The sequence below is a fragment of the Pagrus pagrus genome, assembly GCF_965226575.1.
Source record: "Pagrus pagrus genome assembly, chromosome: 6".
NCBI classification, from domain to species: domain Eukaryota; kingdom Metazoa; phylum Chordata; class Actinopteri; order Spariformes; family Sparidae; genus Pagrus; species Pagrus pagrus.
The window spans coordinates 22,550,720-22,567,447 of NC_140190.1; the positions used below are offsets into that span (position 1 = coordinate 22,550,720).

The 16,728-nt window shown below is 40.8% G+C and overlaps 1 protein-coding gene across 1 annotated transcript in view; it reads left to right on the top strand.

The window, feature by feature from the left end:
* The first annotated feature begins 6,556 nt into the window (after window positions 1-6,556).
* Window positions 6,557-16,728, top strand: part of hmcn1 (hemicentin 1) — a 92,712-nt gene continuing 82,540 nt past the window's right edge. The window contains exon 1 of the mRNA XM_084356045.1: window positions 6,557-7,033. Coding sequence (XP_084212171.1) covers window positions 6,778-7,033 — 256 coding nt within the window. The 5' untranslated portion in view covers window positions 6,557-6,777. The remainder of the gene's footprint in view (window positions 7,034-16,728) is intronic.

Genomic DNA, 16,728 nt, shown 5'->3' on the forward strand with positions numbered 1-16,728 from the left:
ATGGCTTCATCTTTACGTCAACATATTATCTTTATGTAATAAGTTATAAAGGCATAAATACAAGTGTATATGGCTTAACAATGATTTGCTAATGCCTGTAGCTGGCTGATGTTAGAGCTCTGTTACTTTTCCTCTCCTAGCCTGAGAAATAATGAAATCCTCAGGGAAGGTGGATTGTCAACTTTTCTTGAAAAGCAGTTTCTTTCCTCTCCTCTCTGTTTCCCTATAGCTACTGTCCTCCATTTACTCCTGCACATTCAGATCTGTGTCATACTTCATTGCTTAAGACACGAACAAACTTAAGTACTGATTATCGGATCTGATATTCAGCATTTCTCTGATTACTGGAATCAGTGTTTTCTTTAATCCGATTGCTGATAAATTAAATAAATTAATTGAAGAATGCGCTACTTTGGCTCTGATGCAACACGGGATCTGCAATGTATCGAGTAACTAAAGTTATCAAATAAATGAAAGTACAGTGTTTCCCTCCAAAATATAGTGGAGTAGAAGTATAAAGTAGCAGAAAATGGAAATATAGTAAAGTACTTGAGTAAATGTCTTTAGTTACAGTCCATCACTGGAATCAGAGAGTGTATGAGAGTATTTGTCTTCGTCCTCTACCTTCAGTATTGACCAAAAGCTAATGAAGGAGAAAGCTTGCCGACTGTCAGGGTGTAAAGGCTCGGTTGAGATGCGTTGTGTAATGGAAAAGGAAGTTATGCAACTCTAATGGCGAGTTCATTAAATTATTTGGTTTTGTCAGGTTTGGTAAATCTCTAGAGAAACGTACTCAGGCAGGTTCAGTCTGAGCAAGCCATCATACCTCTCCAGACCCTATAACAACAAGACAAGTCCTGCAGCATTCGTGCTTCCTGTAAGTGAAAAAACAAAGTGACGCTGGGTTTTCCACCTGTTCTCGCATTAACAGCCAAGGGCAAGGGCTTTGTATTTTTAAGCAGAATTTAAGTTCCTAAAACCTAAGTAGAAGTACACACAAGTCATAATTAGACAGAAAAGTCTGACGTGCAGTCAAACAAGACTGATCTGTCATTGATGTCACTTTTAAGTTATGGAGCTGGTAATACAGGATCCAGGCCTGTTGGACAGCTGAGTAAATCATTGGTTCATTGTCTTTGGTCGGATAGTGTTAGCCTTTGAGGTCACAAATATCCTGTTTGTACAAACTGTTCAAGTTAGTATTTATAAGGTAATCTATCAGCTTTCTCCATTCGAGCAGATTATTAGGGGAAACGGATGCCAAAAGAAACTTTCAATTGTTACCACTTGAACTGAATATCTCTCTTTAATCATGAGTAATTGATTATATTGTGCCTTTAATTATTTACACTTTTATAGCTGAGAGGTTATGAAGGCTTATTTAAATGTTTACCTGCTGAACTGGGTTATGATGTGGAAATAAATGTACTAACTTCTACCGAACTTGCACAATGTTCGACTCTGTTTGCCTACATCTGATAATGAATCTTGTCACTACAGTTAGCGGAATCTGGTGTTTACCTTGAAAACAAGCCATAGCACGAGTGTGTGTGTTCCAGAGAAAAATAATCTTCCTGCTCCCTCTCGGCGCCTTATTTCCAAGGAAGGAGTGTTGAGTCACAATATTTAAACTTTTCTACAGTATTTCTGCAGACTGCTTTTGGATGAGAGAATCATATTCCTTGTTTTTTTAACATGGTTGAAAGACACTTACAAATTATATAATGATGTGAAATTAGTGTGTGAGTTAGTCGGTTAACAATCCCTCAATTATTTTATTCCCCGTATGAACTTGTCAGGAACAGGATGAGTCTCCGAGCTGTAATTTCAGCTTGGAAAAGATATGATTTATTTATGCTAAGACATGTTGTGTAATCACTGCCCGCATGCTGGGTTTACTACGGTGCATTTTCAAAAAGCTTCAGCCTCCCCATTTGTTTGTCATGCAAATTTCCTCTCCTCTTACATCATGTGAGTGCATTTTGGTTAGAGAGGTTTGGATTCTTATTTGAATATTTCCATGAAACTTTCGACAAACACCCTTCCAGTGAAAACCTGGTCAATGTGCCAGTGCCAACCTCTTTACTGAGCCGTGAATTTTAAAAAAGACTATGACTTTGACTGTCATCAGCTCTCTCTTTACTTTTACTTGTCTGTTATTTAAAAAAAATATATAACTTTCCACCATGGTCCTTACATTCCGATCCATCCTAAATGGCTCTGATTGTAGTTATTCAGTCTTATTAAGCCCTGCAATGAGAGCAATATGAGACATCATTGGTGTACTAGCTCCACCTAGTGCCAGAATATGTTAATTTGTTTGCAGCTCACAGAGATTAAGAAGAGTGAGGAGTGAAGAATGTCTGCAGAGAAACCAGCTACTGAAAACCTTTCGGTGGTAGATTTATAAGATATTTCACAAAATCACGTTATTCTAATAGCCTCACATAACATTGCCTCACATTAAATTCATAATCAATAGACAGATAATTCTAAACTAAGATCTTTTATGTGCTTTACTGACCAAGACATAATCTTCACACTCATTCTCTCCCAAACTTTATTCTTGTTTTCATCTTCATTTTCTCACCATTCATTCAGGATTAGCATACATGACATCACTGGTTAAATGTTGTTTTAAAAAGGTGCAATATGTGAGAAAATTAGTTTAAAACATTCAAATATAAAGTTAAATTACCAACAGAATGTGAAGAAATAACAGTTTTGACGTAAGGTCAAAGGTAGGTATGTTATCTGTTGTAGAGGTATTTACTTAAAGACGACAACCACTTTGGCCACAGTGTTCATCCTGCTGCCGTACCACCAGACTACTGAGCAGCTTCACTCCTCAGGCTGTGAGACTCCTGAACTCATCCCCAACAACACCCAACACTCCATAAAATAGATGTAGCAGGACTCAAGGACTCTAACACTATTTCAATCAATTTACTTTGTACCTTTTACCTGGTACTGACATTAGCATGCTAAACAGCTAGCCCAGAGCTGAAAACCTCTTTCCCCCAGCGGTCCAAAGCTCGATGCCTAGCTAAAGTCATGGGTGTATAGAAAGAATACAGTTAGCAGCAGTTAGCAGTCAGTCTGGTGATATGCTGCCCCTATATGTGTTGGGACTTTGAATTCAAGGTGACTAATTCTTACGTATGGTACCTTTGAATATTTTATTTACAACAAGTTGAGGTTTTTTTTTCCTTGGTGCAAAACAAAATATGCCAAAAAAACATCTGAAAACATGAGGGATATAGCAGTACACAAAGATACCATAAGACTGTCCTTACAGATGTGCAGGGACAGTTTCCAGACCTCTCTTTGGTGTTTCATCATACACAGAAGAACCCTGCAACTTGAATACAGTTAAACATTAAATCATCATTAACCATAACTCGAACACATCCAGCATAATTCTGATATTAATCAGCAATTGCTCGTCTTCACTGTTAAACTTTTGCTCGAGCAGATATTGATTGAAGCAAGATGTTAAATTGAAGAGGACGGTCAAAGATGCCTCTTTCCTTTTTTTCATATCCACAAAATGAGAGTTGTAGGACAGACCATGATAGCTCACCTGGTACAGCGTGTGCCCCGTGTACTATAACTAAGTCCTCAGCAGCAGCCTGGGTTCAAATCCAGCCTGTGGCCCTTTGCTGCATGTCTTCCCCTTGCTCTCTTTTCCCTGTCCACATGTCATGACTGTCCTATCGAAATAAAGGCTAGGAAAAAAATACAAAAATAGTTTCGGCTCAGTTACATTTAGGTGCTCTGGTTTCAGGGTGCTGGTATAGACCTGCTTCACAGTGGAAACAGGTGTTCCCAATAACATTAATGGTCACTGCATTCCCGTAAGTGACCCAGTAAGTCATGCCAGTGAGCTAGCAAGCATGATGGAGGGAGGTCATTGTTAATCTTATTAATAACACCTGTGCTTCTCCTGCAATCATAAGTCTGCTGTCAAAAAGACGGAGGCTGATCAGATTTCACTTGATAAGTGGGTGTTCCAAAATTCGAGGAGGTGACCCAGTCAGCAGGTTGTAGGAGGCCTATTCCCCACCAGTTAATGTGAGTCACCTCTCCAGTCGATGTAGAACAAGGGGTCAAGATGAGATGGAGACCACGGTTCCTGAAAAGTCCACAGGAAATCAAATTTGAGGCTTTTAGTCCAACAGATGTGATGGGGGCGTATTTCAGGTAACTGAGGGCTGAAATTATTAGAGAAGAGACTGTTTGGAACATTAAAAAGTGAGTTGATGGTTTCATCATGGAAAGACTGGCTTTCAAAAGTATTGTTGTCTCATACGTGTTTCATATGTGTCTAACTACACCTGCTTGACTGCCCCAACTGGGGAAGAAGTATCGGTTAAGTAAAACTACCAATACAACGAAGTAAAAATACTACATAACAAATAAAATTCTTGCATTCAAATAATCAACAATCTTATTAGCAACATGTACGTGTAAGGTATCAAAAGTAAAAGTACTGTCTGTGCTATGTGGTATATTATCATGACATTATCAGATTCTTGCACTGATGCATCAACGTGTCGGGAGTATTTTACAGTTGTGGTTGGTCGTCGAAGTCGAGGTAGGTGAAGATATTTTTTTTTTCTTTTTTTACACTTAGCTAGTTTAGTCCAGTCGTTCCCAACATAGGGATTGAAGGGTCCAAAGGGTCACAACATAAATCTGATGTGAGATGATTAATGGGAGAACTACAAATCTGGTGTCCTTTTTGGTGTCTTCTCTAATCTTTGGGGGATTTTTTTTGTGAAATATCAGATAATCATATCATTCAAACAGTTATTGAAATAGTTTAACTGCTTACCACCACTGAAAAGCCCCACCTAGGCATTGCTGTATTGTACTGGGGTATAAATAAATTATATTTTTTTCCTTCCACTTTTCATAAAGCTATGATTTAAACCTGTTGATCATGGTTAGTGCTTTAGTTCCATGTTATTTTTACTCGGTTATAAAAAAAATAAATGTTTGCTGGTGTTTTGCTGTTGGTGTTGTGTCATTTTTGCCACTTTTTTTAATTAAACTTACAAAAATGTTCATAACAAGACATTTAACAACAGTGGTGTGCATCTATCCTTACTAAATTCAGGTGCACTGAAGGTTGGGAAGAAATTTCAATCAGAAAGAAAAATCTTCACTGACTGATTTTTTTTTTTTTATGTCTGAACAGACTTAATAATCAAACTCTTCGTTTTCATGACTGAATAAACAAACTGACCTTGCAGGACAACACAGTTTCATAATGTCTACTTTGTTTATATGTGGCGGACCCTGCCACCTTTCTATCTTCAAACAGAGTTCTGTGGACCTTATTTTCCTCTGAGAACAGCTTGTTTATTCAGTTATGGAAAAAATAATATTATTATATTATATTTCTGAGTTTGTATTATTGCCTTATTAATATTGTAAATACCAAAATTCTGAGTTTGAATTTTGTTCTCCAAAACTGCACAGTGCCCCTTTAAAGGCCACTGTTGAGTGCAGCAAACACCCTGATTTGTATAAGCGCTATCTAAAGCTGTGTTTCTGCAGCAAGCGCTCTCTCCAGCATGTCCTTTTTCTGTTGATGGAGCATTCTCGCAGGTGGACATCTAACAAATCAGCACACAAACCCCCATGACATGACATGACGGCAGCCTTTGATGGTGTTTTCTAAAGCAGGTAGGTGACCTCTGCTCCCTCTCAGAAAACAGTAATTATAGAGGTTTAACAGCCTTACTCCAAGCCTCTCCATCACCACAACTTTCAAATTTCAACTTAAATAAAGCTGAGGTTGTAATGGTTAACGTGGATTTTACATGGAAAATGAATTTGTTTATTTCACACATTGGATGCATGCTCTCAAGTAGCTTTGTTTGCATTGCCAAACTCTCTTTTAATGTCCTCTCCGAAACTACATACTGCCCCTTTAAGTACAGTATATTATGTACTCACTCCAGTTTCAGTGTATTACTGCTGCATGCAGTTAATTGTGAGGTCAGACTACAACCACTAGATGACAATATAGAGCTCAAAATCATTTAAGAGCTGCCTTTTGATTGTCTTTGCCTCATAGCAACTTGTCTCACACAGAAGTTCAGCATTTCTAACATTTGTGTCCTTCTTATGGATCACAATATTTCGACATTAACTTCCCATCTAATAATTATATTATTACTCATATTCCTGTTTCTTAAATGAAAAAAAAAAAAAAAAAATCAATGATAGTTAAGCATGTAAATCCATCATTTCATCATGAGTTACAACAGATAGTAGATAGTAGATCGTGAAGCAAGAAAAGATGACAGAGCTGCAGCTCTTTGTCTAAAGTAAATTACGCACTAGGTCCCCCAAAACATGTCGTCCAATCAGAGCGCGGCTCTTCTGCATGGGGCAGTGTGCGCCTCGGAGGCTGTCTGGCCAGCTGAGAGGTGGTCTTTGTATGACAGAGCTGAACAAGGGCTCCTGACTCTGCAGACAACAGACGCTGCTGCAGCTGCTGGGACCGCAGAGGTTCAGTTCACAGAGAGGTGAGAGGCTGCGACTCGAGCTGCACCAGAAACCGAAGACGCGCACAGGAACGAGCGACTCTTTGATTCTGGTGCCTTCTTCAAGTTCTTCAAAACGAACATTTTTTTTGAGAGCCCGATGTCTCTACCTTCATCTCGAGGCTCACCCTGAGGTTCCGACTGGCGTGAACAAAAAAAGAAAACCCAAAAAACAAAAACCTCAAGAACTTTGCCTGAGAAGCATCTCGGCTCTGAAATGGGCAGCACGTTGGTGTGGCTGTCCCTTGCGCTGTCAGTGGCGTTTTCCGCCGGGCAAGACTCAGGGCCCGGGGCCACAAAGGAGGACATCCCGGAGGGCGCATCCACCCTGGCGTTCGTCTTCGATGTGACCGGCTCCATGTACGACGACCTGGTCCAGGTCATCGAGGGCGCGTCCAAGATCCTGGAAACATCCCTGAGCAGACCGAAGAAAACTCTGTATAACTTCGCTCTGGTGCCCTTCCATGATCCAGGTAATATCAGGAGAATGTGTGCAGTGAGACTGAGCGCTTTTTCTGACATTTCTCTCATTTTTGCAACATTACTTCTGCACACTTTTCGCATTATTTAGAGTTTCCTCTCTGCTGTGACAACAAAAGCACACAGAAAAGTGAGAAATGTGATAGTTTGCTCACAGTCCGCCCTCTGAATGCCTAATGTTCCTCACACCTCCAGAGGAGGGACTCTGGGGGATCCTGTCTCCGCACACAGATGTTCAGCCTGGCGGTCACTATCATTAGCATTCCGCCAGGGTTAGTGTGTGGCTTTAGGTTTGCAGTGCAGCTTGATGATTATCATCACCCCATGGTGCTCTCTCATTCTCCACAGCTAATGCCTAGACAATATATCACTGGGCTAGTTAACAGTAATCCTGGCTTGTAGGTCAGAGGTGCAGAAACTTAGTCATGTCAAAATCTGTGTTAAATAACACACATTGAGTTCAGATTTAAGTCGTCCTGGTCAGTGGGATGAGAGTTTGGCAATGCAGTCCATGTGTTAAGTAACCAATATAATTTTCCATGTAAAATCCACGTTAACCATCACAACCTCAGCTTTATTTGAGTTCAGTTTGAAAGTTGTGGTGATGGAGAGGCTTGGAGTAAGGCTGTTAAACCTCTATAATTACTGTTTTCTGAGAGGGAGCAGAGGTCACCTACCTGCTTGCAAAAACACCATCAAAGGCTGCCGTCATGCCATGTCACGGGGGTTTGTGTGCTGATTTGTTAGATGTCCACCTGCGAGAATGCTCCATCGACAGAAAGAGGACATGCTGGAGAGACCTTGTAAAAGTCAACAGTGGCAGGCAGACATGAGAGACAAGTGAGAGAAAATCAGAGTGTTTGCTGCACTCAGTAGTGGCCTTTAAAGGAGCATTATGTAGTTTTAGAGAAGAAATTCAAACTCAGCATTTTAATATTTGATAAAAATCTGTTAAGAGCGACTTAACTAGGGATGAGAATTTCAAGCAAAAATGAACTATTAGACATTTTTTCAATTATTTGAAGAACTGCTGTTTGTATGCACTGTGGCGTCGAGCAGCGCAGGCTTAGAATAACGGTAATAATAAATTTTTCCTTTCTCAAATTGAGGGTCTCAGGACAGAGGATGTTGTTCACTGTACAGATTGTAAAGCCCACTGAGGCAATGTGAGTGTCTTTTTTCAAACAAAACCATCGCAGCATGAAATATCCAAATTGTTCTTAATTTAACAACTATTGGAACAACTGAAAATCATGAACCATCCCTAGGCTGAACTCTTTCACTGGTCGCAGCAGTGTGCCTGAAATCTAGCTGTCACTTTTTTGCGTGTGCTCTTATTTAAATATAGAAAAACATGCATTTGCACTTTTATTCCTGTTAACAACAATTTGAATAATGGGTTAAGAAAAAACATTTATATGTATATTAGGTGCACCTAAATAAAAAAGTGCAACCACTGGTAAAAGTTAGTCCGGAGCCCTGTCGTTTCTTACCGCAGTTCTGTAGTATTTGTATACAAGGTTGCCAAAATCTGATTCAGGTTCTACTCGCCCCTCATCACGTCATGATAGATACCTTAAAACGTACTCAGTTGAACTTGATTATACTTAGCAACTGCAGAACCAAACGGATCCAAGAGATCTGAGACAGAAGGAACAAGATGAATCGACCGAGGTGATCTGTGGGGTGAAGAGTCAGATTCTTATTCCAGATGTTTTCCCTCCTCTGCTAAACTTCAGCGTGTCACACATTCTTACGAAGCTCAATTCCTCAATCACAGATTCAAGCTGCAGCTCTGTGCTTAGAATAATAATTATATCCACGGAAGAACTATGCTCAGTATACACACATGTAGCAAATGATGAACTCATAGCTGCGTGCCTCGGGGGGGCGCACAGCTATGGAAATCTTCGATCATTAGCAGATGATAAAGGAGATGTGGTGCATTGTATATTGGACAAAGCAGGAGTATAGTGAAAGAACACTGTGATTACTATATGCATCTGTCTTTAGGGATTGATTCATAGCAAATGTTACCCCTGCTAGAAAGCAAGTACAGGATTCTCCTCAGCGTGATTCTCTTCTCTTTGTGTTTGTCCCTCACCACTGAGTGACGTTCGATTGCTTCTTAAAATGTTTACGAGGATGTCAGAATGTGTTCTCCAAACCCCCCAGGGGAATAGAGGAATGGTTTGCACAGCACGCTGCAAGCAGGGGTAGCTGAACATTTCCCCAAATGTTGTTCTGCCCCTTTTTGTCCTTCTCTGACGATATCCCGGACCCTCTGAGAGGATCAGTTTTGTTTTTGTAGGAACTTTTATTTAGGGTTTGTTTCATTCTGACACAGATCCATTTTCTCCGCTTTCCATCCGACCCAGCGCGATAACGCAGTCCCTCCTGTTTGATTTGGCTCCCTTTAAATCAGAGGCCGGAGCTTCCCCTCTATTTACACTGCAATCTGACACGGTAAACATTAGAGTGTGTGTTTGTGTATCTGTGTTTCTCTCAGTCTGTGTGTGTGTGTGAAGCGAGAGTGTCAGGAGGATGCCTGGATATTGGGGTCAGGCTTGTGTGGGAAGATCAGTCAGGAAGCCTCCCCCCTTTCCTCCATCCTGCAGGGAGAGAAAGAAAGAAAGCAAGAGGATACTTCACAAGTCATTTTACTGAGGCACAGGGGTTGTGTGTTTAACACTACAGTCTGAAAACACTCCAGTGGTAGGGCCGAAACTTTGGCTACCCCGTTGTGTTATTGTTTCATTTCAAAATGCCATTCACCTAATGAGAGATCCAATGTAAAAACCACCTTGATTGTTGAAACAACATCACTTCTGGAACTACAGTCCAGAGAACAATGAATAATCTGTCATTAAAGAATGCAGTCTGAGAAGTTAAAGGTGTATTGCAAGCAGACTGGCTGGACATAAAACATAATTATTTCACATCATATTTACCCCAGAATTTAAGTCCAACCTTGCAGTTTTACATTTAACCACACATGAGGAAACTCTGCATGTGCATGTGTCTACACATATGTCCCTAGTGCCCTCTGAGATCCTTCACGGCTCTGCTGACGTCCATACACGCACATGCTCGTCCTTGTAAATAGTACCTTGCTGTGAGAGGATGTGTTTGTGTGTATCTTGTACGTGTTTGTGTGAGTGTTTAATTAGCTGAAGTTGAGATGGGTCAGAGCCCCTTGCCTTGGGTCAGGGGGGGACCCAACACTCTCACCGCGGTCGCACACATTCAGTGCAGTCAGAAGATATTAAGACAGCGAATTTTTTAGTTGTGTTAGCCATGCACTCCAGTTAAACAGATATAAGATAATGTTCACGCTCTGACTCAGCGCAGCTCAGATTTTAAATGTCAGAAAAGAAAGTAAAGTTACATAAGCTTAAATAAAGTCATTATATTTGAAGTTTTGGACACTTTCCAGGGTGAAAGGTCATAATATATGAAATGTTTATCAGCAGGCTTTATTTCGAAAGTCTAACTGGATGTTGCAAGTAGGTTTTTTTACCTGACCTGACAGCAGAGCCCTCACCGAGGGGTATTGGTGCATTCTATTGCAAGTCGGAAGTCCGAATTTCCGAGTCCGTATTCCCGACTTCCAGTCTATAAGCATCCCAGTGCATCTGCTGGGAAAACAATGGATGCTGGCTGCAAACGGGTGTTTGAATGGAAAGTCAGCAAACTTCACAAGCAACTTCAGCAGCTGGTTTGACAGTTAAAAAAGACAGGAGGAGTCGGCTCCGAACGCATCCTCTCAATGATTTCTGTTGAGCACAGATCAATTGAATGAAAGTGAAAATGACAACTACAAAGTTGTATTTACTGCACGTTTCACAAACAAACACTATATAAAGTAAAAATTGATGAAGAGGTAAAAGTAACTGTTGAATAAGTGTGTCGCCAAACTGCTGTTATGTCATGTGTGTTTATGTTGGCGAATTCGGGCTATGTGGATCTTGAGTTTCCGACTTGGATGACCGTACCAGTATACTTTTCCATGTCTGAGGTCTACGCATAGTTTGAAGCTTAAGGCCGCTGACCAAGTGGCCGTTTGTGACAAGTCCGACAAGGACTTCATTTGATGCGTACTGACTGTCAGCACTAGTAATTAAGGAGGTTTGTGGTCACGTTTGCTTGTTTGTCCTTTAGCAGGATTGTGGAAAGACTGTTTACCCGAATTTCACGACACTTGGTTGAAGGGTACAGCATGAGCCAAGGAAGAACCAATCAATTTTGAGCATTGTATTTCACGTTCGTACACTAATAATAATCCAGTAGATGGTGGTAAAGGTCAATAGTGAGAAGATAGTGACTCTTCAACATCACCATCAACATTCATGGGTATCATTAACCTTCTGCAGTAGTTGACACATGTAGTTGCTCAAGCTGATGGTACTTCATAATACTACCATTAAGTTTGTGTTCGTAGATTTGCCTATCATAGAAGAGTGGACTACTGGCCTTGGTGGAGGTCTGCGCTCTCCACGTACTCTTCTAGCTGTAGTAGTAATTGTTGTATTCCAAATCCAGTGTGCTGGAGAACCGAGCCAAAAGAGGGAAACGTATCTCTGTCCTAATACTTTCTGACTGCACTGGATGTGTTTGAGTGAAGGTACACGCCAAACAGAGAGAGGCTGAGTTAGACCCTGACATCTGCCAGCCCGCTCACCTCAGACTCAGATTTTGGCGTTCGAAAATGAAATCAATCACCGACAAGTTTTGCTTCTGTTTGATTGGTACCTAGTGTTTGTTTCAGCTATGTGCTCTGTAGATTGGTTACGCTGAGTTGATGGCTACCCTTTTCCTGCCAGTTAACTTCAACTTTGGACCAAAGCCCTGGGCGCTGAGTGATGGGAGGAGATGACGGGATAGCTTCTACCTCCTCTGCATGATCAAAGGCACTCATCTCAGAGCTCCTTTTGTTGGTGTTCAGCGTCCTCTTCCACCATCCTGTTCTCCCTTTGTTTCCTTCTTTCCAGAGCAGCAGTTTTATGTCTGAACCGCCCCGGCTGTGTGAGATTACAAGGAGCCTGCGTTTAGCTGGACAGAGTCAATAATGATGCTATTAGGCAGGAATGCCAAAAGAGAGAGGTGGAGGTTTTTTTTTGGAGAATTAGAGGAGGAGTGTGGCAGACTACAATGTGTGTCTGTGTGTTTCATGTTCTAATAGACCTGCCCTGGAATATTAAAATGGCCTTTAATTTTTAGGACTGTGCATGCACCTTCTGAAGTGCCCCGAGGTGCTCTTAGCTCTTAACAGCTTCAACTGCATTTAGCGTTGTAATGTGTGCACAGAGGTTTTCCCCCTTTCATTTTGGAAGGCAGCACATACCTGAGGACTGCGACAGGAATACTTTAACCACGTCCATTCTGCTCCCTGTTTACTAATGTATGTATGACAGCGTGAGAGATTCGAAGGCTAATGACCAAGGGATGTTGCTGGTGTTTAGAAAAGTCACAGGTGGTTGACCTTTGGATGCACTGCTTGACATCAATGACCCATTCAAGAAGCATTTGTCAAACATTTCTACTTTCCATCATGTTGAGTCTGTTTCCCTCTAGGATTTGTTTTCCAACCACTGTTGAATTCTGAGCCTCGCCCTGAGGTCCTGAGGTTTCCTGTGACCTGGTCGTGACCTTCAGGACTCTTTGACATCACCGTCTGGGCTCCCATCAATATCCTCTTGACCTTTTGTGGCTTGTTTTTTTTGTCTGTGCTCTAGTACCTTTCGGGCAACTGTCTGAGCATGGAGACATGAATATCGGACGGACCAAATCCTGTCTCACAGTATTATGATTGAGACTGCAATGATTATTTTCATTGTCGATGAGTCTGTTGATTATTTTTTCAGTTAATCGATTCATTTTTTGGGCAATAACGTGAGAAATGGTGAAAAATGTCAATCAGTGACGTCCAAATATCCAAATATATTCAGTTTATTGTCATCAAGGAGTAAAGAACCGGAAAACACTCACACTTAAGAAGCTGATTTAAAGAATTTGACTTTATTTCTTATGAAAATCCTGTAACTGATTAATCAATTATCAAAGTAGTTCATAATTAATTTATTTTAATTAATCATTGCAGCTCTAGATATAAATCCCATAAGCAGTACTTTGGTCATCATTTTCTATCATCTAACTGGTACCTTAAACGTCGCATCACCACCAACTGAACCCCTTGTATTTCTTCTGAATAAACTTGGTACTTAAGGAGACTGTCAACTGATATTTGCAACTGATATACGTTTGCGGTTAAGATACAAAATCTTGATGTCAGAATTGAGAATATGGAGTGATAGAATGTACAATTTAAAGTACTGTGCTTTAATACGATTTTGAGGTACTTTTCTTTAGTATAGTATTTCCATTATTGCTACCTTATTCACCACTCCACTACATTTATTTGTTAACGTTAGTTAACAGTTACTTGACTGACTATCCACTGTTGATAGGCTATTATTTGTGATGTGTAATCAGAAAGTGTTGTGGGTGGGACATTTAGTGAGACCACAGGTGACTACAGGCAGAGATAGGATGCTGCATCAAAGCCAAAGTAGCACATTTTTTTAATTCATTTGTTTTATCAGCAGTTGGACAAAAAACCTGTTGATACCAATTATAGGGAAAATGCTGAATACTGGCCCTGATAATCAGCCAGGCTGATCAGCCTGTCCCAACTGTGAAGCAATGTGGTCCAGTTTTCAAGTTGAGACTATAAGTTTATAACTTAATTTTCTGGATCACAGCAGACATACTACTGCTATTTTAAATGTGACAAGTTAAAAAAAATAACTGTCTTTTAAAGGTGTTTCACTCCTCAGAGGAATCTGATCATCCCCCTCTGCATGTTTGTAGAACTCGCAGTGTGTTTGCTGCATGTCTACGATGTGTTTTTCCTGTTCAGGGGCAGACATGTTTACCTGACCTATCCCTAACTCTTACCATGTGTCCACAGCATAAGCAGCCAGTCGCTCCATTTATCTAGGCGAGCTGAGCACCAGAAGCAAGTCAGGTGATTTTGATAACAGCTGCCACTGCTAGCTGTGTAGTCGCTAGAGTCACATGACAGTCAGAAATGTCTTCTGAATAGCATACTGACTCATTTTTGTGGGTCTACAACAAGAGTTTGGGTCCCACGTCGCTCTTCCAAGTGGAATCCAAGTGGATTGTTTCCAGCTGCTCATTGCCAGCTATACCAACTGCAGACATATGTACATTATGTTGTATATTAGCATCTGCCAGTCAGCATTTTTAGAGCTTTATTACTCATAATAATAAGCTGCAACCTCAGCACTTTTACTGTCGCCCTTTCCACGAGGGCTTTCCCCAAATCAGTGATTTTTATAGTCAGTTTAGACTCTACAGATCGATGTCTAGACGTTATTATTAGGAAACATTTTCCCCAAAGCACCTCTTAGCACAGATTCTTGATTTCATTGTTTTACATCATATTTTTGAGGTCTGGTGAACTCATTTGGATCACATTAGATTTACGTCCATAAAAGATCTGGTTCCAAGTTGAACACTCCCATGGCTCGGTATGGCATGACCTCATTTTCTTAACTGTGTAAGCTGTTTATGTACATTTCAGTTGAAACATATGTTATGTTTCGGCAGCTTGGCTGGTGTGGTCAGAGTGACATGTGTTCTCAAACTGTTATTATCGAAGTGACGTGCTTCTTCACAAAAAACAGATAGAGGACACTGTTTTTGAGTTTTATAGAAATAAACTCATGGCCTCTTTCATCTCTTTCTTTTGGTTTCACTGCCTGCAGTTTTGGTTCACCCTCACCACTCTCATCAACTTTGTTTCCAATTTTAACAGGCAGCTGTTTTCCACAAAAATGCTTTGTTAATCCACTGCACGCTAACTTCCTTGCTCTAGATGGCAGACGAACAAAGTTAGCAACTAGCTGACGAACTTAATGAAGCATTTAGCTTCTCATGAGACAGATATTTCCCTCAGCAGTCAGTCGAGACCAAACAGAGGCAAAGTAGACTGAACATTGGACCCTTCAGGTGTGCCCCATGGGACCTTATTTCGGAAAACAAATTTGGACAGTTGTCAATGATTGGAGACAAATAAACTATCCCATTTGAATTGTGCCATGAATCACACATACAATGCTTGTCTACTAAAAAGACAATTTGCCTTACATTTTCAACGGCCACAAGACGCATTTTGTCATAAAAATAGTAAAGTACCATTTAGTTTCTACATCGTCTCAAACATTATATGTCAGCAACACCAACATGGCCATTGCCTTGGCACAGAAAAAGTTTTAATAAAGATGAAAATCACTACACACCGGGCCATTTTGAAAGCTACAGTTATGTAACAGGAGAGTCATTTTTGTGGGCTGGCTAATATGTTAGTCCGGCTTGAATAATAACATTTTGTGTAAATGATGGCACAATCATATAATTAAAAAATAATAATTTGTTTGGCCTTTGCATGGCTTTATGAGACAGAACAGCTGAAGAGTTACTGGAAACAGGATGAGAGCGCGGGGGGATGGCATGCAGTAAAGCGCCACAGGTTGGATTTGAACCGTGGGCAGCTGCAGCAAGGACACAGCTCTACCCACTAAGCTGCTGCGGCGCCCCGTAATGAAGAAGAAGTATTTGTCTCTGGCCCTAATGTACATATTTTTTCTGAAATGGTGGTCCATCGGAAGGGATGTGAGTTCGCCTCTCTATTGTATGTCAGTTAGCCGAGGACACAGCTGATGTATGCTGGATATGTAAATAGGAAACTGTTTGCTAACACGCTCACGAGAAGAACTTTATAAGGTGATAATATGTCAGTGTTGGTGCCAAAAAAGACAATTATTGTTGCGTCCATTAAGTTCTGTCTACTACGTCAGATTAAATAGACCAAGCAGGCCATAACATCCTTGTAAAAGTTTAATGATCTTATTATGGCAGGTTTACAGCCATACGTGGCAGGACGGTTTTAGTGACAGTTAGTGCAGTACATGTTTCATAAACAGATCAGCTCAGCTCATGGGATGCTCTGAAGGGGATTAGTCAGTTTTTTAGGAGCAGTTGATCATATTCAAGAGTTCTGTTCCATCACAAAGATATTTTATTGAATGGCTTGTTGGCAATAAGCCAGATCTCTGCGATGTTTGCTGTAATCATGATCGAGCCAGAACACATTGTACCTGCGTGCAGTGTTTGGTGCTTGATGCATTTTGCCCTTTCACTACTGCCTTTTGCAGGTGGGTTCTCTTAGAACTGTTAGGTCTTCTCATCTTCACATTTCTTCTCTTTCCACATCAATGTCGCCTCTTCTAGACAAACCTGATGTGTAGTGCTGAAGTTTACTGAAGTTTACTGATGTTTACAGTTCAAATGTCCATGTGTCTGCACCAGAGGAGAGGGTGTGAAGATAGAAGTAGAGATGAAACAACAAGGCAGAATTTTGATTGACATGGAGGCCTGCGTGGTTTTTGTGTGTCTGAAGCAGACAAGTGTTTAGGAAATCTGAATTACAGGCTGCAAGGCTGAAGGTCAGGCTGTCAGTGCCCTCTGCCCCATCCCTCTGATAGGTATGTGTTGGGGGAAGTCATCTATCATGAAGACCACCGTAGACTAGTCTTTTCCAACATTTTCTAGGCCAAAGCACACTTTCTGTGTTCCAAAACCCCTCATCATGCCACTTACTGTA